Raw genomic sequence first — 23,520 nt, 5'->3', positions numbered from 1 at the left:
TTGGTTAGTTAGATTTACATCAGTTCATCACCATTCAGTGTCTCAAATTTGAATTTTAGTGCAGTATTTAGCAGGAGCACTCATAGTAGTATCATACATATATTATTTGATTTGTTTATTTGTTTCGAGCATGCAAAAAAAACCCAAAATTATCAAAATTATTACTTATTAGTAATAAGTAAATACAGTAGTTACTCTACAGTCAACCACTCAGGTAACTTATGCAATTAACAGACAAATTAAAGGAAAACCTTAACAAGAGTGGTCTGTTACAGGATGATAATGCCCCCATCCACAAAGCATTGAATGCTTTGTTTTGTATTAGAATGGTGTGAATGGTTTTTCAGTTGTGGTTCAATGCCTTACAAGACTGTATGTTGGTTTTTCCTTTAATTTGTCAACACCTGTAGTTGACACACGTAATAAGACAGTTTCCCAGCTCAGGATTACACCTCATACTGACGTTATTATTCTGTCACTGCTTTACGACCCACCAGGTGGTGTGCATCAACAACATCAACTTCCAGAGGAAATCTGTAATTGTGAGTATATCCTTATAAACTGTGATACCTTTAATTGTTTCAGGTATTCTACTATTACTAGACAGAAGACAGTGAATGTATGTTTACATGTTTATACTGCTAATTTTATGTTTTTGGTTTTGCTGGACATTATATGAAAGGTATTTAGTTACGTTTTTGCTTTCTTAAAATCATGACAAAAGATTAAATTACTAAACCTCTGGTGGAATTTCATGGCTCAAACAAAAATTTAAATAGTAACCTGTTTTTCATACAATATTCATTCTGAATCTGTTTCTCCACTCAGTTCCTTTGAGTGATGTTTTATGTTATATAAAATTATTTTACTTGTAATAAACATTGACACCTGTGTAAGAGCTGCTTTTTTGTTATTGTTGGTTATTGATGTGACTCATATACAGTGTACAGTTTTAGTAAAGAAAGCTGTTTAGGAATCATATAATATCTTTAGTTTCCATCAAGAGAAGGCATTATTTGTGACACAGGTTTTGTTTTTTTTGTCCATATCTCCCAGCCCCACACAGAGTGCAAAAGAAATTACTCTTGTGGTGATAAATAAAGTATATCTTCATGTTAAAATAAGTTTGAAGCTCAACAATTACAAACAGCAGGATCCATTTAGACACTATTACCAACTACTTGCACTTATTGAGTAATTTATTTTTTTCTGCATGTTGTTGATAAAATGTATTAATGTTAAACCTAACTTGCAGAAATAACATTGTGTTTTTCTGATGAAGCGAAGTGAATGTCTTCTTTTATCACATCGTCTTTCCTCTCTTGTAGGGCTATGTAGAGCTGACCATTTTCCCCACCGTGGTCAACCTGAACAGGATCAAGCTCAACAGTAAACAATGCCGGATCTACAGGGTGCGAGTCAATGAACTGGAGGCTCCATTTATCTACAATGACCCGACCCTGGAAGTCTGCCACCATGAGTCCAAGCAGTGAGTGTAACACTGCACTAGTTTTCCATGCAGAATATGTTGGGTAGAAATACATCAGAAAGAGGAGCTTAATTAGTTTGTCATTTTTGAGTAAGTGACTGGACCAGAGGACATTGGAGATAATCTCCTTAGTTGTGAAAATGAGGCTTAAATTTGGGAGGTCTTCTGTTTACCTGATTAAGTGCGTTTGTATGGATTAAAATACGATAAAATAAGGTTGTTAATGTGATGCTGTGGCTTGAGTCTTCTCAAACATTCTTTTTTTATGTGTGCATCTATGAAGGAGGAACTTGAACTACTTCTCCAGTGCGTACACGGCGGCTGTGAGCGCTGTGGATCCTGATGCAGGACACGGGGAGCTGATCATTAAAGTTCCATCTGAACTCTGGAAACAAGGAGATGGTGAGTGACAAAACAAAATGCTACAAGGATTATAGAGGCTTGATTCTCCTGCATTATGTCTCATGTAAACTAGGAGTGAAAAACATTTGTGTCGTATTGCTGTTATTATCACAGGGATTACGAATATTTCTCCGTTTTGGTATTCCAGATTTGAAAGTTTTAAAGGTATACATAGAATTTTCCCTGGACCAGCCAAAAGGGGGGCTCCACTTTGTTGTACCTGATGTGGAAGGCAGCATGGCTGAAAGAGGGGCTCATGTGTTCTCCTTTGGATACCAGAACTCCACCAGGTCAGTCTGAGTTAGAGCATCGCCTTCAGTTCCACAGTGTTATTTGTAATACTATATAAATAGTGTAATGACTTTCACTTCTTGTCAAATTTGCACCTCCCTCTCAAAGAACAATATGAAATATCAGTCAGTCAAATTTTATTTATAGCTCCACATCATAACAAAGGTTATCTCATGACACTTTAGACCTAGTCTAAACCAGACTCTTATGCCGAGGTAGCGGTCATCTCGGTGTTGGTGATGTTGTTTTAGCAAAGTTATAAAAACTAGATGTTTGTTCGTGATCTTTACCACAAACTGCGACTTTCCTGACTTGTGAGATTGTATTTTAATTGACAAACATCATATGTATAAATGGTGGCACCTTTTAACTGGGATCAATAAAGTTAACGGCCATAAATGTTTTTTCTGAAGTTAGGTCTCATGGGGCACAGCAGAGGGGGTGGGACTTCAGCTCTGTTTTAGGATATTAGACTGCATGCCTATAAAACAAAGGGCTCCAGCTTGGCAGAAATAGTATGTATACATGTTTCACACCTAAATTAATCCACAGTTATTTTTTCCCAGTGTTATGGACAATTTTAATCAATTGTTTTCTGGCTACATGAACTGAAAACAAAGCATGACTGAAAAATACTCATCCTTCAATAAAACTATGTGTCATTTACAACTGGAAAAAACACTTTTAGAATTAATATATTACAAGAAGAAAACAGGCTTAGATTTGGATTTTTGTAGATCCAGGGGAATACTGTCAATTTTAGAATATAGACATTTTTCACTATTTTCAGAAATTAAAGCCTCAATTATTTGGGTTATTTTGACACCTGGGAGCAGTTTAGAGTGACAAATCAGAAATTAATCAAGAAATGTGAAATGTACTATTTCTAAATTATCTGTCATTATATTGATTTGTTTGACTGAAAGACTAACGTTTAACAAGAGCTTTTCATAAGCACCAGCTGCAGCCGGCTACACTGAATATATTGTATACATTGCAAAGTAGTTTCAGTAAACAAGATATAGCCGCTGGGTTCTGCCTCAAAACAATGCAAGTAATTGATGACGCATGGGACACTTGCAAAGCTACTTATTTTAGCTGTCAGTCACAAAAAGGAAACACAACAGAGAAAAATATCTGGTACCTGAATGAGTTTAGCCACTCTTGGTCCACATTAAATCACCCTGGGATGTGGCTGTAAAATCAGTGAATCACAAACCTTTTAGTTTCCTTTGATGCAACATAAACACAAAACACTGTGACTATGTTTGTTTCGATATGTGCTTCCATATTTAGTAGTTATTGTTTGGAGTTGTGTTGGTGATATATGCATAAACCACTGTTTTTAAGATGAGAACAGAGCAGAGTGCATAGATAAAACCTTTGAAGTCTGATATATTATGTGTGTTTATGTGTCTGAAATAACCCATTTGTTTTAATACAGGCTGGGGCTATGAAATGGAAATGCACAAAAACATCTTTATTTAAGTCCTAGATTTGTTACATCCTTTGACCCTGAGCGTCTTCTGTCCCAGATTCTGGTTCCCCTGCGTCGACTCCTACTCAGAGCTGTGTACCTGGAAGCTGGAGTTCACTGTGGACGCCTCCATGGTGGCGGTGTCCTGTGGTGATTTGGTGGAAACCATTTACACACACGACATGAGGAAGAAGACTTTCCACTACGTCCTCCCCATTCCGACCGCTGCCCCCAACATCTCTCTGGCCGTGGGGCCTTTTGAGATCCTCGTAGACCCCTACATGCACGAGGTGAGTTTGGTAAAATGACAATGACGCTGATTGTAGTGTGAGGTTTAGGAAATACAGAGCTGTTGATGGACTTTTTGTGCAAGACCAATCCATAACAGACAAAATGAAGTGCAGCATTGACATAGAATTATATTGAATTAAAAACAAAATTAGATATTTCATACAGTCGGGGTGTGTGATATGACGGTATTAGATGGTGAAGGACTAGAACGAATTAAAAATGTTCTAGAAGGTTTGTTGGGCTAAATAATTTTTTTTCTTGTAGGGCTGTGTTTTACATAGGGAAATTGTTTAGTTACACTATTCAGAAAATTAGTCTCAAAGATCAGTGTAAAGAATTGTGATAAAATCGAGATCGTGATTTTATTTTTAAAAAATCTTGATAGGATATTTTTGCTGTATCGCCCACCCCTATCATACAGTAATGAATAAATTTGTTCTGTCAGTTTAGTCATGTAATAATAATTCATTTCCACCCAATTCTAAATATTTTCATCCATTTCTGCAAAAATATTCTGCATCCTACCATCACTATATAATTAACTTAAGCTTTAAATGCTTGGGTCTGGGGTAATAATCTATGCTACACAGCTGTTCCTATACAAATAAACAATAAAAGTAAATATAGTATCTTAGTCTTGTTGAAATCAAGTCCTCCAGAATCCTTTTTGGGAATAGAAAGAGGGTCATTTCTAGTGCACTTCATTATAATTACTTTCTTTTCCAACAGTAAAACTGTGTGATTGACCTCTTCATGTTCTGTCAAAGAGACAGAGCCATTAAAAAGCAAATGATGCCTGTTTAGCTGTTACGTTACTAATGTGTACACATACTGTCCTCCAGAATATCTGAACAGTTTTACGTTCACACAGAGATTGAAGCCTAGCACCTACTTCAATTTGCAATTTACAATAAATACAGGTATTTTTTCCCTCTTCTTTATATATAAAGTAGTAAACTGATTAATCAAAGTGCTGTCAGTCAGAGCAGTAAGCCCAACTCTTAGTTTTACTTTGGTAGATTATAGTCAGTAGTGATGCAAGGTGAGCGTCATAACTTAAGTAATTTTCTGACTGTATATGACACCCTGTATTGGACTGAAATCCGATGAGTAAATATACTGTAATATGTAATATGTACAAAACAGACATAATTTTCTTAATAAATCATGACTGATTTAATATGAATTTGGTTCTTGTGTGAGCAAAAAAGAAAGGACAAAACTGATTGTAGACGGAGCCCGAACATGTTGGAAATTGTTGATATTTGTATGTATTGCTTTTTAATATTAGTATTATACTTAAATACTGCTGTAACACCTCATATGTTTTGTCAAGTGTCTGAAAAGTCTTGTAGTTTGACCTAATGACCACTAGATGTCCTTAAACACAAGGTGATAGTGAGCAACAGGTTTCGGTCAGTAACAAGTGTTTTTATTTCCAGAAAAAAGACAATAAAAATGTGTCTATACTTAATGTAATGTGGTAAATGTGTGGGAAGAGGTTGTGTGTTGAACCTTGAATTATATGAGGTTGATTGTAAATGTTGTAAAGAGGGGTAGAATATATACCATTTATAGTTTTATATATTTAAGCTGAATGCTGCTGCTCAGTATAGTCAGTTTTTCTGTCACTGATTTGGTTTAATTGCAATGTCTTTGATGAACTGTGAGGTCATCTGAGAGCATAGCAGCTGCCAGTTAACAATTAATAGTCGACGGCAAAATTAGACGACAAATTTAGTAGTTGGCAAGTCATTAGTGACGTTATGCATTGTTGTTTAAGGAAAAATATTAATTTTGTTGCTGCAACTCTTGAGTATTTCGTTGTTTATCCAATACATTTTGTTAGGCACTGGAATTATTATGCACAAAATGCACTTTATTGGCTGCTGCAGTATTTGTTGAATATTGAATTAAATATTTGTTTAACAGACTTTGTTGTGCATTCTAATTGTTGTGCACCAAATGCTGTTGTTAAAGGGAAGAAAATGTATTTTACTGCTGCAGTAAATATAAAGAAGAGCCGCTGTTTTTTTTTTGTTTTTTCAGTTTGTAATCTGACAAGTCAACTAGTTGTTACAGTACTTGATGACTATTCGCGGCAGCTCTAATGTCTTTGTTGACTTATGTAGATTTATTCTCCACTCTCAGTACATCAACAAAATAAATGTCAGGTAATTAAAAAAACTTTGAAATATAATTTTTTAATGTAAACTCAGTGTTTCTCTGGTTCTGAAAGAGAATGAAAACTGTCTATGTTCATTTTCTATTAAATGACCTCATGAATTGACAGCTGGGTGATGCCTTTTCTTTTAAATTGGCATTTCATCGTCTGATTATTTGACCTACCATTACCCAGTACTAGTATGTGCCCTGTTATCTTCTAGGTGACCCATTTCTGCCTGCCACAGCTGCTGCCACTGCTCAAACAGTCCATGTCTTACCTCCATGAGATTTTTGAGTTCTACGAGGAGATACTGACCTGCCGTTACCCATACGCCTGCTTCAAGACTGTTTTTGTGGACGAGGCCTACGTGCAAGTGTCGTCGTATGCTTCCATGAGCATCTTCAGGTAAAATAAACCTATGAGTGTCTGTCTGAGAATCTGATCCATAGGTTGAATGGTGGTACCAACAATAGCCTGTGGTTGTGTGTCTTTCAGTACCAACCTGCTCCACAGTGCGATGATCATAGACCAGACCCCGATGACTCGCCGTTGTCTGGCCCAGGCCTTGGCACAGCAGTTCTTTGGCTGCTTCATCTCCAGGATGTCTTGGTGAGATGTTTTATACAAACCAAATACATAGTATACTCACTTATACAGTCACGTGCTAAAGTTTTCATCCACCTTTAGCTTTGTTGTTTTTACAGGGTTGAATTGAGCATATTTATTTGTCATTCACTTTTCTTTAAATACAGCAGGAAAATACAGGAAATATGTGCACAGCCTTAAAATACACACAAAAACTGAACTAAATGTACTGTAAAGGTTAAAGTCACAATTTAGTTTGACCTCTGACCCCATGACAAGAAGCAGCTCAAGCAATTAGGCACATCTGACATGTGTTGAATGAAACCTGGTATAAAACACCAGAAAATTAATGCATTAAATTTCATATTGTCTGAACAAAAGAGTTAAACGCATGTTAAGTGCAAATGGAGGTCAAATTAGACACAACCGCTTTGGTTTATAGAAGCTGTTTTTTCCCTGAAACTTTTGTTTTTCCTGGTGTACATACTTCCCTTGTATCAGATTGGATCTAAATACAGAGACTGACAAATACACGTGTGGACATTAGAACTTTACTAAACCAACAAACCTAATGTTGGAATAGGACTTTTGCACAGGACTTTACATCATTCAGTATATTACGGTGTGGTAAGACACTCAAATATGTAATGTTTGTGTTCAGTCAATGGGGGAATAGTAGTTTATTTCTAAATTCCAGGAAGCAAATCTCTTACATGAGCCTGAATGTTAGTGACGTCTCTCCCACCTCTGAAAGATTCTAAAGAGTTGCCATATAACTAAATATCTTTTCTGTGGACCAAACAACTAGTATTAAGAGAAGTAGCAAACAAAGAGCATGGATGTACTTGGATGGAATAAGTGTGATTAATTCAGTTGCATAATGTCAGGATTGGCGCTATTATTTTGTTCTCCATTACCGTTTTGCTACATTAAAGACCAACAAACTCCAAGCTCTAACTACACCAAACATGCTAAGTTTTAACAGAAACATCCATTTTTATCTGCGGTTTGTTTGCTTTTGAGGGCATTTAGTCATTTTGGTTCAGGCATAAATGTGTTTATCTTTTCAACATTTTGCCCTCTGCCTTTGGTGTCATTATCATCCTTGGAAATTGTTTATTGAGTCTCAAAGGATTGCACTTATATTGTATTATATGGATGTATGAATGTGAAGGCCTGTAATTTGTACAGCTATATCTGTGCAGAAAAAAAGCTGAGAAATAAATCATATTAAAATGATGGTGCACATCATCGTGTGCACGTCCTGCTAAAATAACTGCTCGCTTGCACAAAGGGATGAGTTCTCTGCTTTGTGGTGCTCAACACAAGTGAAATTAGTTTAAAGAATTAGCTTAAAAAAAACCCATAAAACTTTTATTCTATTCCAGTACGACTGTGAATGTGGCCATCTCATACAAGGTCACAATTGGATCAAAGTCATTCAAACACTTCAAAAAGTGACTAGTCTCTGCAACAGCACTTTAATTATGAAATACTGTTTCCTTTTTATTACCGAGCAGCAGCTGTACATCATACAAGTTCTCATTTAGAGCAGCCTATTGATCTGTCAGCTCTGATGATGAAGAACCTTTCCATTTCTGTCGACTGTAGTGTCTTTAACAGCTGCTTCACAGTCTCTGCTACAGGCTGCAGAGGCTGTTCAGCAGCTGTTGTATTGTAACCTTATGTATCCTGCTTATAAACGCGGTATTGTGTTGAAATAGTTTTAGAGTATTTATTCTCTTTATTCATGCTTTCCAGGATAGTCATCACAGCAAATGGAAATCTGCGTATTGAATTACGTCCCCACCCTAGCATTTCTCCATACTTTTACTAACCTGAATGAGTCTGAATTGTTGTAACTGGTCTCTTCTGATGTGCTCAAAATCTCTCTGTAGTCTCCTAAACCCCTGCTTTACTGAGCTTATTATTAAGTTTAACCCATAAAGACCCAGTACTACTTTTGTAGCAGTTCTTAAAGGAATTTCTGTCTATTTAACCTTTCTCAAGTGATTTATCACAATTTATTATAATATTATCCTCTGTATTTTCTATTTTTTTTGGTGCAAATTATGTTTTTTCCTATATTTAATGCACTGATCATGTAGATGTTCATAAAAGCTCAGAATAAATTCAAAGGTTCTTATTTCAAAACTGAAGAAAAAGTGACTTTTTCAACAAAATATATCATTAACTCAACATAAAAATAAGTGTCTCCATCCGCTGTCATTGATCCAACTCCATGGGTTTTACTGGTGAATCAGTGTCGTAGAACATCACAGTGTTTCCACGTTCACTCTGAACGTCCAAATGGGTCATATCTGATGAGCATGAAAAGATGACAAACTGCATTTTACATATTTACATGTATTGATAGGATTATTGGTTCAATAGTTACTAAATGTTCTAGATCAGTAGATGCTTTGAGTGTTGCTGGTTGCTGTTTGGGTTTTTAAAGGTTAATTTTCCTTTTCTTTCTTTAAATGCTGATGTTGGACTTATAATTTGAGCAACATGTTTTTAAATATGTATTTATTTATAGTATATTTGATATGGACATATGGATTCCGAGCAGTTTCATAGAAATACAGCAAAATATTATGATGCTTATTAGAACTGATTACAGCAGGATACAAGAATACACATTAGAACACTGTATTTTACTCCAACTGTTTACATGTATTGATAGGATTAGGGGGTCAGCAGGTATTTAAACATTGTACTTCAGTAGATTAGTTTGGTCACCAGTGGATTTTTGGGTCTTTTTAAATTAGTTTTGTGATTTAATGTTAAATGATGTTGTGGTTAATCCTCGATCCTCACAGGGAGAAGGTCCTGGATTTGACATCATATAGCGTTCCCACGGGGTCTTAAAAAGTCCTGAATTTACAAATCTGCATTTAATACCATAAAAAAAGTCTTTAAAAGGTATTAAATTTTATGTGGTAGGTCTTAAGTTATATTGCTATAAACTTGTTGGCTGTGGTTGTTTAAATGTCCAAGATGCAAAGAAAATAATGTTAGTCGACTCAGTTCCAACCTGACAATTTATAATGAAATTAGGACCCGATTAGAAGCTAACTTTGCAGCCCCTGGTTAGAAATGATCACAGAAGTGAAAAGTAAGTGTGAGGAAGTGCTGTTTTAATAATGCCAGGTTGGTGGGTGAAAAGACCATTCTCGACCTGGTTGACAAAAGTGGAGGGGAACATGTTTGAAGCTCGCTGCAGGAGTAAATAAATGCATTGTACTAAATTGTAGAAGCCATGACTTTTTGCCAGTATGGCTGTGAAATAGGCTGTGAAATGGGCATTAAATTCTGTTCTAAGTAGTCTTAAAAAGGTCTTAAAAAGTCTGATATTTAACTTGTAGAAACTTGTGGGAACCTTGATTACTGACAGATGGAAATAAACAGAATGGGGTTAAGTAGATTCACATGTGGACGATGTCCTGTTTCTGATGCTGAGTGTTGAGAACCACTGTCCGCCGAACAAATCTCTGTCCAGAACTTGAAGTAATGGAAAAGAAGTGATCGCAGTCCGCTCACTTAACACGCTGCCACGTTGGTTTGAGCCCGTGCTTTCTGCAGCTCTCTCCGTGTCTTTTTTAAAAGTGTGGTAACATTTAGCCCTTAGTTCTTTTCATATAAGGCAGGTGATGAGAGATTTACAACAGGGCTAACCTAATTTGTCAGTTCGAGGAGTCAGAAGTCGGGCCAACTCTGGCCTCAGCGACTGTATTTGCCTGCATGATGGATGGCCGTGGTCCTGCTCGGCATCTCGGTCATAGCGGTCGGCATGTGTGAGAACGTGAGAGATGGATTCATGGCTGCTTTGTTGTGTTAACAGGTCCATTAGCAAGGCTTTATCACGTTCTCCTGCTGCTCATAGGCCGGAGAAAAACACCAGGTCGTCCATCCTTTACCTCCTCTCCTCTATGACCTCCAAACTCACATCAGATGTTGGACCTTGGTTTGCTTATGTTGTTGAAACGGCTGTTGTTGTGTAAGGAAAGACCCCAGGAAAGTCAGATCCCTTTGATTTTTAGCGAAACGTGGTGCTGCCTGCTTGCAATTAATCAGAGTGGGGGTTAACTGGGGTCTGTAATTGAAAACAGGCCGCACTCAGTAGTCTGTCAGACATAACAGAGAAGTTAAACAACAGAAAAGCTGCTCTTTTCCTATTTTAGATCATTGTTTTATCCCTTTTTTTGTTAAGAAGAGTAATGTTTGTGGTGTGAAGGCATTTATAGTTAATAAAAGTTTCGCAGGAGCACAAAATAGTGTTTCGTGCCTCTAAAATGGCAAAATGTAGACGAAAAAGATGCTCAGTCAGTTCTGTCTGTAATTTCCATTTGAAATCATCTAAGCCACAGAAGCCGGATTGGGTTTAGTTCAGTGTCAAGCAGTGAAACCACTAACATTGAATATTTTGTCACTGTTTTACAAGCTGATGAATTTATGAGGCTTGTATTTGCCAAGTTCTTTCAAAGAAAACCCAGAGGATAAAGCTCTCCGCTTTGGTTAAGCCTTTAATGCTTTACAATCTCAACAGTCAAAGAGCTGAAAATAGCCCTGGCAAAAGGGGTGAAAAGGTGAAATGGTTAAATATTTCACCAGTGCTGCAGAAAGTGAAGGTATCCTGAGCAGCGGTGTTTGTTTATTTATTCCTGAGTAACTTCACATTGAGAGGAGGGTTGTGAATTGTTGCAGGAGCTGAAATGAAGTCGACCTGAAGTTGCTGACGTCTGTTATTGATGGATTCATTATAAATATGGTTTTGTGTGTTTATATTTGGGTTGTTTGGTCTGCAGGGCTGATGAGTGGGTTCTGAAGGGAATCTCTGGCTACATCTATGGCCTCTACCTGAAGAAAACCTTCGGAGTCAACGAGTACCGACACTGGATTAAAGAGGTAAAAACTTACAGGTCGAATTCATCAATCATCATCAATAATAATAAATAATAATAATAATGATGATTATTTTAGATATTTTTCCACTTCTTTTTTTGTTTTTCTTGCACAAATTAGAATACACCGTGACTGACATTTGTGTATTCATTGCATAAATATTATGTAAGTAAACAGGCAGAGTCATCATTTAATATTATTAATTGTAAAACAGTTTTATTGGTTTCATTTCTATTAACTGCACATTACAAGTTTTAAAATATAGCGTCCTGTTGCTCAGAGTGAACCAGGCATAAAACACTATATGCTAAGGTCAAATTCAGAATTTCCTCCTTCACTTATTTTCTTAAAATAGTTTATTTTCTCACATTGAACACTTGGTATACAGTTGCGGAAAAAATTATTAGACCACCCCTTGTTTTCTTCAATTTCTTGTTCATTTTAATGCCTGGTCCAACTAAAGGCACATTTATTTGGACAAATATAATGATAACAACAAAAATAGCTCATAGTAGTTTAATTTCAAAGCTGATATCTATCCATTTTCCATGTTTTATTGATAATAACCAAAATCACTTCAGTTCTTACACCAATATCTATGGCATTGTACTGACAAAAACAGAGCTTTTAGGCATTCCATGTTTTCTTTTCTGTCTGTTTTAGTCACATGATACACACAGGAGTTAGGACTTGCATAACCATTGTTTTTGATGACTTTTGATGTCTAATAATTTTTTCCGCAACTGTATTTTACTGTTTCATTGTAAATAAAATGTTGGTTTATGAGATTTGCAACTTTTGCTTTCTGTTTTTTTATTTACCTTTTAATCTATGCCTCAACTTTTTTGGAAATATAGTTGTTCCATTTGTTGTCATATATGAAAAAACAATACAAGTGGACCCTTAGATTACTATTAGGGAATGATTTAAACAGCATCTGTGCAGAAATGATTCTGTCCCAGACTTTACCCATATGAACTGTTGGTTTCTGTTACTGTAATCACTGTTTGCACTGTGAGGGAAGCAAAGTAATTCAGATTCAGATCACCTTGCTTATCCCCTAGGGGCAATTCAGTTTGCAGACATGGGTCGCAGCAGCACGGGACATGAGACACACATTCCACAATACAATACACTCAGATCTGTCAGTGAAAAGGACAGCTGAATGGTCCAGCCATAAAGTGCAACAGTGACGAAGTGCAACAGTAGCAATAAATAGATAAAATACACTTAAAACCTAAAAACAACATATGTAAATGCACAGTGTACCCTACACTACACATTTCGCACTGTCACTGGCATTTAAAAGCCTGATGATAGAAGGAATAAAAGAATTAGTGTAGTAATGTGTATGTACAGTATATATTGATTTCTATATATTATATCTTCCAGACATCAGTATCAGCCAGTATTTGCTGATATTGGCCCATATTAGTTTCAGCATATTGGATACGCTGGAAAAAATCCAAATCTTACCAAGTATATTTTTGTCATTTCTAGTCAAAATATCTCATCACACGTAAAATAAGACATAATCACCTGAAGAGTAACTTTTCCATGAGATATAAGAACTTATTTTCAACGACAGATCCTGAAAATCTTATTTCAAGAAATCTTACCAAGATAATTTTCACCTGTTCCATTGGCAGATTTTTTTTTGCTTAATTCAAGCAAAAATATCTTATATTCATTTTTTAATTTGTTTTAGGGGGGCATTTTTTCCAGTGTATCTGTTATTCAATCTGATGTTTGTCTGTTGTGTTATATTAAGATATTTTCATGAATTTGTTTCAGTCTGTGTTCATTTGAAATGAATGTGATAAAGATTGAAATACTTAAAAAAAAGTAATAATAACTTTTTTTTTTTTTTATTTGTAACAAAGATTTACTTTTTCGGGGGGTATCCAAAACAAAGACACACAAACCAACATTAGCTTTGGCTATCAATCATAATGTGCTTTTAAACTGGTATCAGCCAAGAATTTTGCATGTGGTGCATCCCAGGTTTACACTGTATTTTCATGTATTTGTGTAGACGTGCTGTATTAAAGCCACTTGATCTCTTTATTAATAATAATAATAATAATAATAATAATAATAAATTTTATTTGTAATGCACTTTTATTAGATCCTAAACTAGTTTACTGGGTATAAAAACTGCCTTTAATGTTATCCTGACCTTTTTCTAAATGATCACATCACTGTGTTTTTCACCAGGAGCTGGATAAGATTGTTGAGTATGAACTGAAGATGGGAGGTGTTCTGCTGCATCCGACCTTCAGTGGAGGCAAAGAAAAAGACAAGTAATGAATAAAATTTAACTCCTCGTGAATCAGTTTGGGTGTTTTCTGTTTTCTTGAATTTAAAACTCATTGTTTATATGTTTATTTCCCTTTAGTCCGACTCCACACCTTCACTTCTCCATCAAACACCCCCACACATTGTCCTGGGAGTATTATAAGATGTTCCAGTGTAAGGCCCACCTGGTGATGAGGCTGATCGAAAACCGCATCAGCATGGAGTTTATGCTGCAGGTGAGACGCAGCAGGAGTTTCATGTCATTTCTGTCTCCTGTGTTGATGTTAATTACTGTTCACACTGGGTAGATGCTGTAGTCGTCTTTGTTAGTGAGAAACTACTGGTTGGATTCATTTCAAATTTTATATGTAGCTTCCTTGGGACAATGTCTACTAAGTTTTTTCACAGTTTTTACAAATGTTGATTTTTAAATTTTTGACAAATTTTTGAAAGATTAAAAATTTGCTTTATTTATAATGGGCCATATTTTAATGGTTTATAACATTGAAATGGTTGGAGATATCAGTATAGTTACTATTGAGCACTGATAGGAAGTCATACATGGACTTTCATTTGGGTCCATGACCTTTGACCTTGAGTGACTCTGAAGGGTCACGCTCAAGGTCACCAATGTCTAGATTTTAACAGTCTTCTGCTCCATCACAACCGGTCAGATTCATTTAAACGTTTGTTTGTAGCTTCCTTTGGACAATGTCTGCAAAGTTTGTTCACAGTTTTGACAAATGTTGATTTTTTAATTTTTGACAAATTTTTGAAAGATTAAAAATTTGCCTTATTTATAATGGGCCATATTTTAATGGTTTATAACATTGAAATGGCATTTGGGTCCATGACCTTTGACCTTGAGTGACTTTAGGGTCACACTCAAGGTCACCAATGTCTAGATTTTGACAGTCTTCTTCTCCATCACAACTAGTCAGATTAATTTAACTCTTTCAGTGCCACGGGCCGATCAGATCGGCTTTGGAGAACACGCCATATTTGTGTACAAACAAACCATCCACCCCCATTTCTTCCTCACATTTCGATGACGTTCTTTCAAATCTTCTTGCAAATTACGATCAATAATGAATCGGCTGCGTCCGGTGCGTTTTGAATCTAAGTAGCAATCGGTCGGATGTTACCGAGCGGTTTTTGACCAAGGAAGAGCTCGCGTTTCGTTTTCTGCTTGGGAAATTTTATGAATGAATTTATGAATGAAATCATATGCAAATTAGATGGCCATTTTGTAGTAATATCGTAAACACAGCGATCTGTCAAAACAGTCCCATCTGCTAGAAAATGAGTTCTGATGATGATTCAGACTTCGATTATAAAAACGACGCGGAATACTGAAGAACGGCCAAATTCTGTGGCACTTTTAAGGCTTATTAGCCCCTTAACTGTCTGGCACCGAAAGAGTTAAACGTTTGTATGTAGCTTCCTTTGGACAATGTCTGCAAAGTTTGTTCACAGTTTTGAGATATTTAGATTTTTAACAATTTTTTTGAAACAATAAAAATTTGCCTTTACTTTTAATGGGCCATATTTTGATGGCTTATAACATGGAAATGGTTACATATATCAGTATAGTTACTGTTGAGCACTGATAGGAAGTCGTATATGGACTTTCATTTAATTTTTGACTCCCACCCACTGCTATTGGGAGATTGATCTCCTGCATCAGGATCACAGGACTGTAACATAGCAGCAGAACCTGACAACCTCGCAAATTTAAGTTGTTATTGATTCTTGATAGAACATGCCGGTGAGATACATCAACATTGGTTCTATTTTTTAATCTTCAGTTTTTCTCTGCTTTCTTGTAGGTTTTCAACAAGCTTCTGAGTTTGGCCAGTACAGCCTCTTCTCAGAAGTACCAGAGTCACATGTGGAGCCAGATGCTTCTGTCGACTCATGCCTTCCTCAAATCCATCTCCAACGTCTCAGGAAAAGACATTGGCCCTCTCATCAAACAATGGGTGTATCCTTTCCACAGTTTCTCCTCATTGACGATACTGTAGTGGACTATTCTATGCAAGTCCTTAAAATGACAGCTCTTTGTTGTTGTTGTTGTTATGTGTTTTTTCTTTCTTAAATTTCTTGTGTTTATGTGAAATATTCATATTGATGATACTGAACAAAACTGAAAAACAAAACAAGAGTGGTGCATTGAAGGGTTGGATGTCTCATCTTATAACATATTTGCATATAAAGGTATTAGAAGCAGAAAAGAAAAAAATATGCAGTTGTAAAAAATCCAACAACAAACACCTGTCATCACCCAGTGAATTCATTAACTTGTCAAGAAGTTCCAGCTTTGCTTTGTATTTTTCCATATTTCTTTTGCTTTTTTCATCTAAAAATGATTCAAAAAGTCTTAAACTGAATTTATTTTGACATGTAGAAGGCCTCTGTTTTTGCTTAAACTGAAGAGAAACGTAAAGACTGGGGAAAAAATGAGACTTGTAGATAATCATCTGTTCTTTTTAACTGTTGGTTCATCAGTATGTGTGTTTTAGTCTTAACTTTTTTTGTGCTCAGAGACCAGAGCAGTGTGGTGAAATTCTTTGGCAGTTTCGCCTTCAACAGGAAAAGAAATGTGCTGGAGCTAGAGATCCGTCAGGACTACACATCATCAGGAACTCAGAAATATGTGGTTAGTGTTTGGACACAACAAGAAAAACTGATTATTTGGCATGAGACAGTTCTCAGTCAGTAATCTGTAATCTGGACAACTCACTCCTGATGTTTTTCATTTATCTTTTATTTAAAATGATGATGTGAACTGTAAGATACTGTTGGTTGTTTACAAGCAAATGTGTTTACTGCTTAAATGTGTTTTTGATTTAGTCTGATTTAAAGACTTATTTGGAGCATACACTTGTCTATGTAAATGTAATGTAAAGGCTGGTCAGATATTTTTCTTGGTAATATTATACCTAAATGTCTGAATACATTCACTTTAACCTTCAGCCACCGGCGACACTCAAAACTTCTATTGATCTAAAACGTTTAATAACTATTGAAGCACTAATCCTATCAATACATGAAAATAATCTGGGTAAAATACATTTTTCAGCTTTTCATGGTCATCAGATATGACCCATTTGGACATTCAGAGGTTCTGTAGTTACCGTGGAAACACTGTATTCTTCTACAACATTGATTCACCAGTTAAACCCATGCAGTTTGATTAATGGCAGTGGATGGAGACACTTGTTTTATGTTCAGTTAATGTTCTGATATAATATTTAATGAGATTTAATGAACATCTGAATTAAATATATAAAAATACCAGATTTTCACAGAAAAATGCAAAATGCAGAGGATAATATTGTGGAAAATGGTGATGAATTATTTAGAAAAGGTTAAATATAGAGGGGAAAAACTATTAGAAAGTTGCCAGAAATTTTGTTTTAGGTTAGGCTGGTAAATAACATGTAAAATATCAGTTTCGAAGCAGCTGTGAAATGAAGACATGTAGTTGGAATTGTTTAAAACCACTATATAGATAAAATGATGTATCATTTCACAGATCACAACAAGCCATTTTGCTTTATTTGAAGTTGTACTGATGTGTTTGGAAATTTCTTAACTATAGGCAGTGTTTTTTTTTTCCTAGGGTCCCATCAAGGTGACGGTGCAGGAGCTGGATGGTTCTTTCAACCACACACTTCAAATAGAAGAAAACAGCCTCAAACATGACATCCCCTGTCACTCCAAGAGCAGACGGTACATGCCACACTGGTTATCTCTAACTGTTGGCATGTTGTCGTTCATTTGAACAATTTGTCCTCTGCGGTTCATGCATAATCCTCTGTTCTTACAATAACAATGCAGTATTTATTCAATATTTATCCAAACATAAATGCACTATTTTTATATGGACTTGACTCCATAGATATACATAGTGTTTCATAGATATACAGTCGTGGAAAAAATTATTAGACCACCCTTGTTTTCTTCCATTTCTTGTTCATTTTAATGCCTGGTACAATTAAAGGTACATTTGTTTGGACAAATATAATGATAACAACAAAAATAGCTCATAGTAGTTTAATTTCAGAGCTGATATCTATCCATTTTCCATGTTTTCTTGATAATAACCAAAATCACTTCAGTTCTTACATAAATAGCTAATGCATTGTACTGACAAAAACAGTGCTTTTAGGCATTCCATGTTTTCTTTTCTGTCTGTTTTAGTCACATGATACACACAGGAGTTAGGACTGGATTGCAGAACCATTGTTTTTGATGACTGTTGATGATCTAAGGATTTTTTCCGCTACTGTATACACTGTTACTGTTGTAAATATTGTTCATAGATATGCGTAATGTTAATATTGTGTCTATTCATATTTTATGTCTCTTTTTATTTTTATTCTAGTTTTATGTTTTTGTAAGATTTTAGATTCTATGTTTTTATCTTACTGTTTTTTGTAATTTTAGATTTGCTCTGGTCTTCTGTTGCTCTATTCTGATGCTGTTGTTTTTTTTATTAATACTGACTGGAGTAGCAGTCCTAATTTCATTGCACACACAGTAACAATATTTTTTATTCTCTTCTCTTCTCTTCTCTTCTCTTCTCTTCTCTTCTCTTCTCTTCTCTTCTCTTCTCTTCTCTTCTCTTCTCTTCTCTTCTCTTCTCTTCTCTTCTCTTCTCTTCTCTTCTCTTCTCTTCTATTATTTTTCTATGTAGAGCTCAAACACTGCCAGAGACATTTCTCATTTTTCATTCTTGCAGTTTTTAAATGAGACATGAGGCAACTCTGTGTAAAATACCTGACTTTCATTGTTATTCAGCTCAAGCTGTTCTAATCTTTTCTCTCCAGAGCAGTGGAGACATTTCAGCATAATATTGCTGTTTCTTCAGTTTAGGGAACACTCAGGCACATTGCCTGAGTCTTAAATTGATGCCAAATACTGCTGTTGTTGAGTCGCCCTGAACATTTTTTATTCATTAACTCCAGTTCTGTAGGGTATCTGCTGTAAATGTTACAGTGGATGAAAAACTAAATACTGACCCTTAGAAAAGGTTTCTAATGCTTTCTGTTGTTGTCTTTCCACAGAAACAAGAAGAAAAAGATCCCTCTGATGAACGGAGAGGAAGTGGACATGGATTTGACGGCCATGGAGTAAGACGATTTCAACAATGAAAAAAAAAAGAAGTGTTGAGTTTACAAATCTGCATTTAATACCTTAAAAAAAGTCTTTAAAAGGTATTACATTGGATATGTTAGTCTTAAGTTATGTTTGCCATAAACTTGTTGGCTGCACTGTATTTAAATGTATTTGGGAAATGTTCGAACTGGAAAGAAAGTAATGTTATTCTACTCAGTTCCACCCGTTCCAACCCGACAATTTAAATTGAAATTAGGAACCAATTATCTCTAACTTTGCAGCCCCTGATGAGAAATGATCACAGAACATTCAGCCCAACACACGTCGCCTGAGAAAGTTGAATTTGGGAACTTTAAAGGACGCAGGTGAAAAGTAAGCATGCATGGGGAAGTGCAGATTTAGTAACGCCTGATTGGAGAAAAGATCATTCTCCACCTGGTTGACACAAGTTTTCCTAAATTCTAGGAGTCATGAAGTTTTGCCTGTATGGCTGTGAAATGGGCGTTAAGCTCTGTTCTAAGTAGACTTAAAAAGACAAATTGAACTTATAGAAATCTGTAGGAACCCTTAACGCTGCTCTTTAACTCTTCCTTTTCATTGTTTTCTGTTGATGTTCACTGTTAATGTGTAACATTAGGAGAGGGATGTTTGTTTTTAACAGCAGGCCTCTGATCAGATAAAAACAGTTGTTCGCGTCAAGGCCTTTTTTTTTTTTTTATTTTGCTTTCATTTAAATCCATGTTTTTCCACTTCAAAGAGTTGCCATTGGAGACTTCATCCTTAAAGCCAAACAGTTAATGTCTTCAGATATGAACATCTGTTGGCCATAAGGGGAAACTCAATACTGTTACTCTCATATGCTTTTGTTTCTAATTAGCTGCTTTAACTGCAGAGTCACACCTGCCACTGGAGGATGACATGACACTTAGGAATTTAGTTATATTGACAAGTTTAATGTCTTTTAAATGTAAAACACATTTATTTTCTCGTATCTTTTCCTTAATATTGTCATGTCAGTGTCACATGGGGAAATGTAGCTGTTCTCATGCAGTAAAAAGTAGCTTCTAGATGCTCAGATTTAACAGGCATTAGCAAAAAAAAAAAATAGTGTTCTAAGAATGGCTAATTTTCTCAGTTATCTTCTGTGTTCTACTGACAAAATATATGTTTATGGGATTGTCAGATAATTGCATTCTGTGACTTTAAATGTGTGATATGAAGTTTAACAAGATGAAAACAAGTGGTACCAGGCACAACAAACCCCGCCCCTAGCATATATTTCACCCATTATAAGTAAATGGTGAGATTTAAAAAATTCATGAAAAATTTGAACTTTGACCTACTGTTCCCAAAAGGTAATGAGATCCATTCTGGGTCACTGGCAATGTATAAACAAAATTTGGTATGAATTCAACCAGTAGTTTTGCTGCTACAGATATGTGACATTTTGCCCATTGTAAGTAAATGGGGGAAAAAAACATTTTGAAAAATTCCTAAAAAATTTTAACTTTGACCTACTTTTGCCAAAATGTAATGAGATCTATTCTGGGTCATTTGCAATCTATAAACCAAAATCTGGTATGGATTCAACCAGTAGTTTTGCTGCTAGACAGTTAACAAACTCTTGCCAATGTAAAAGATGTAAGGAAATGGTTAGGAAATGGAGACTGGATCATGTAAAAAATGCATCATGTTTTGTTAAGTTTTGTTGCTTGTATTGAAGACTGATTTGCACACACAGACGAGGTTGATCTTGATTATTTTGAGCATGTTAGAATAATTTAACTTCCAAAGACCTGGGAAAGTAAACGTTTTGGCTTTTTAACATAAAATAATTTCCATGATTGGAATCAGCATAATGCAACAATTTTGTCAGATTCATTTTTTTTTTCGTATTTTTTTTATGAAATGTCCATTACAGTGGACAGTGTTTTTTTTTTTTTAAATAAAGCTGTGAAACTTGTGTTCCCTACAGTGGACATTATATTAAAACAAGAGGTTCAGTTCACTGTGCACAGAAGCAACTGCCAATATTTTTACTTACTCTGGTAAAGAAGATTCTTTTTTGGCAAGTGTCTGAGTAAAAAACATGTGTACTTGTACTAGTTCTGAATGCTTATTTTCTTTGTCTTTTCTCTGCAGCGCTGATTCCCCTCTCCTCTGGATCCGCATCGATCCAGACATGTCCATCCTGAGGAAGGTGGAGTTTGAGCAGGCGGACTTTATGTGGCAGTATCAGCTTCGCTACGAGAGGGATGTAGTTGCACAGGTCGGCTCATTGACACGACACTCACCGTCCTCCTCCTTATGTCTGCTGCCAGTTTCTACTTTTTCTTTTGCTGCCAGTTTCTGTGCTCATCAGATCTTATCGTGGATGTGATTTCTTTTCCAGGAGGAGGCCATTTCAGCTCTGGAGAAGTTCCCAACTCCCGCCTCCAGACTGGCTCTGACTGACATTTTGGAGCAGGAGCAGTGTTTCTACAAAGTCCGCATGCAGGCCTGCTTCTGTTTGGCCAAGGTACATGTCAGCATCTTCTCTGGAAACAATGGAAGAGATTGTACAATCATTTTAGAAACAGAATTGGCGACTCGGCTCGACAAAGTTAACACGAGTAGGCTTTATGATACAGTACGACCAAAATTTTATGTCCAGATTAATGTGTTTTCATATTTATTTAAATATAAGTGCATCTTTATGATTTCTAAATATTATTGAATGTATAGATTACATAAAACAACCACATGGAAAAGCATTAAAGAAAAATTAAACCTAAAAACGAGGAGAAATTCCCACACACTGTTTTGTTTTCATGAAACTACGATATTTTGGTCAATGTGATGTGTCATACTTACATAAGACAGATCAAAGCTACGTAGCGCAAAGCACATCTCAACTGTAGATGCACATAAAATAAAAACAGACCTCAAATGACATAATGGTAAAATATCAAAGCCATATTTTGGTATCATCCATAGACTTCATACTATTTGACTTGATTATTGCTCTGGTGTTAAAAGAGGTTCATGGTATCAGATGCTGTTGTGTTGAACAGTTTTTGGGAGTTATTACAAACTATACGTTTCCTGGCCTCTTCCAGACTTTTCATACCCAAATCTCATCCATGTGAGAGAAACTGACCCTTTGTTAGATCTAAGCCCATCATGTTTACTGGTTAGTTTGTGTCACGCTCTGTCACTCCCCATTGTGTTGGGTTTCATGCAAAATTTGGTCATGTTGAAGAGCACACAGCATTATACAAATGATGACAGATACTGCCATAAAGAGTGATTTCTGACATAAGCAAATAAACAATAGAATGTAATATGAAATAATAGATAAAGAATGAAGAAACATGAGATGCAGAATGCAGTGGAGAAAATCTGCAGTCTGTTTTGTAGATACACATCAGTTATCAAAAGCAAAAAAGTGACTCACTGACATATTTTGAGTTCCAGGGGTGGGTTCTTCATTCTTATTTTTTCCTTCACAAGTATGAAATCCCCATGATTGATTATCATTTATAAAAAAAAAAAAAAAAAAAAGCGTATCTGGCCCTATCACAGAACCACAAAAGATTAATATGACAATCACTTCCCCCATTGAGCACTTAATTTCCTATTCTCTCAAAAAACAACTATATACACATTTGACATCTGTGAGGAAAACCAATCACCCTGGAACTAAACTTTAACTTTTGATCTTTGCAGTTCTTACACACCACTGTTTTTCTAAAGTGTACTTCTTTTGAAGGATTGACACAGAAGGGTCTTTAATTAGATCGTCTTAAACCTCAGGTTCCACATGATCAGCATCTGGTTTTGTTTGGTTCTCTGTCTAAAACCATTAAACATATCAGAGGTGACAAAAACATGGTTTAGTCCACATCCATTAGTGGGAAAAGGCTCATGTCAGCCTGTGTTTTTCTGAAATAGTTCATATTTTGCATGGCTGTATGGAAGTGTCAGGCCAGAAGAGGAATAGGAAGGGTGGAGTGAGAGACTGTAATTTGTCAAAGATGGCAGTGAGAGGGAAGGATACCGGGAGTAATCTGCATGGATTAGTGATGAAAGAAAACCAGGAAAAAGGAGAGAAAGCGAGGCCTTAGGGCTTTTGGATGAATGACGTTTGGGGAGGTCTGATGAATGATGCATGGAGGGACACAGGAAAACAAAGTGGTTCAGTTTTCAGTGTCTTGACTAAGCCTGCTTTAATTTTTTTAGGATTTAACAATAATTTGACTCAATTTGTCATTCCAGATTGGACATGATGATACTCCAACTCATTCATCTCATGTATCTTTCCTGTTCTGCTCACATTTATCACCTTGCTGCTTCATTTTCAGAAAACTATTCCAAATCTTTAGTGTTATTCGAAGGACTACAGGTATGCAAGCGGCATATTTCCTGGCCAGCGAGGCCACCCACCAGTTAACCCTTAGTGCGCTAAAACTCGGTTGACTGAATAATCCTATTCTGTGGCTGCAGGAA

General features: G+C 35.9%; 1 protein-coding gene across 1 annotated transcript in view; it reads left to right on the top strand.

The window, feature by feature from the left end:
* The window catches only part of taf2 (TAF2 RNA polymerase II, TATA box binding protein (TBP)-associated factor), a 47,013-nt gene that overhangs the window by 883 nt on the left and 22,610 nt on the right, over nt 1-23,520 (top strand). Inside the window, exons 2-17 of the mRNA XM_030158677.1 lie at nt 488-542; nt 1,329-1,489; nt 1,773-1,891; nt 2,040-2,181; nt 3,718-3,949; nt 6,338-6,522; nt 6,613-6,726; nt 11,514-11,613; nt 13,828-13,913; nt 14,009-14,144; nt 15,738-15,892; nt 16,453-16,567; nt 17,534-17,643; nt 18,981-19,046; nt 21,175-21,301; nt 21,425-21,550. Of these exons, the coding sequence (XP_030014537.1) occupies nt 488-542; nt 1,329-1,489; nt 1,773-1,891; nt 2,040-2,181; nt 3,718-3,949; nt 6,338-6,522; nt 6,613-6,726; nt 11,514-11,613; nt 13,828-13,913; nt 14,009-14,144; nt 15,738-15,892; nt 16,453-16,567; nt 17,534-17,643; nt 18,981-19,046; nt 21,175-21,301; nt 21,425-21,550 (2,029 nt within the window). The remainder of the gene's footprint in view (nt 1-487; nt 543-1,328; nt 1,490-1,772; nt 1,892-2,039; nt 2,182-3,717; nt 3,950-6,337; nt 6,523-6,612; nt 6,727-11,513; nt 11,614-13,827; nt 13,914-14,008; nt 14,145-15,737; nt 15,893-16,452; nt 16,568-17,533; nt 17,644-18,980; nt 19,047-21,174; nt 21,302-21,424; nt 21,551-23,520) is intronic.

The sequence above is a fragment of the Sphaeramia orbicularis genome, chromosome 16, assembly GCF_902148855.1.
Source record: "Sphaeramia orbicularis chromosome 16, fSphaOr1.1, whole genome shotgun sequence".
NCBI lineage: Eukaryota > Metazoa > Chordata > Actinopteri > Kurtiformes > Apogonidae > Sphaeramia > Sphaeramia orbicularis.
Note: the sequence above shows the minus strand (reverse complement) of the source record. Positions and strands in the feature narration are given on the sequence as shown.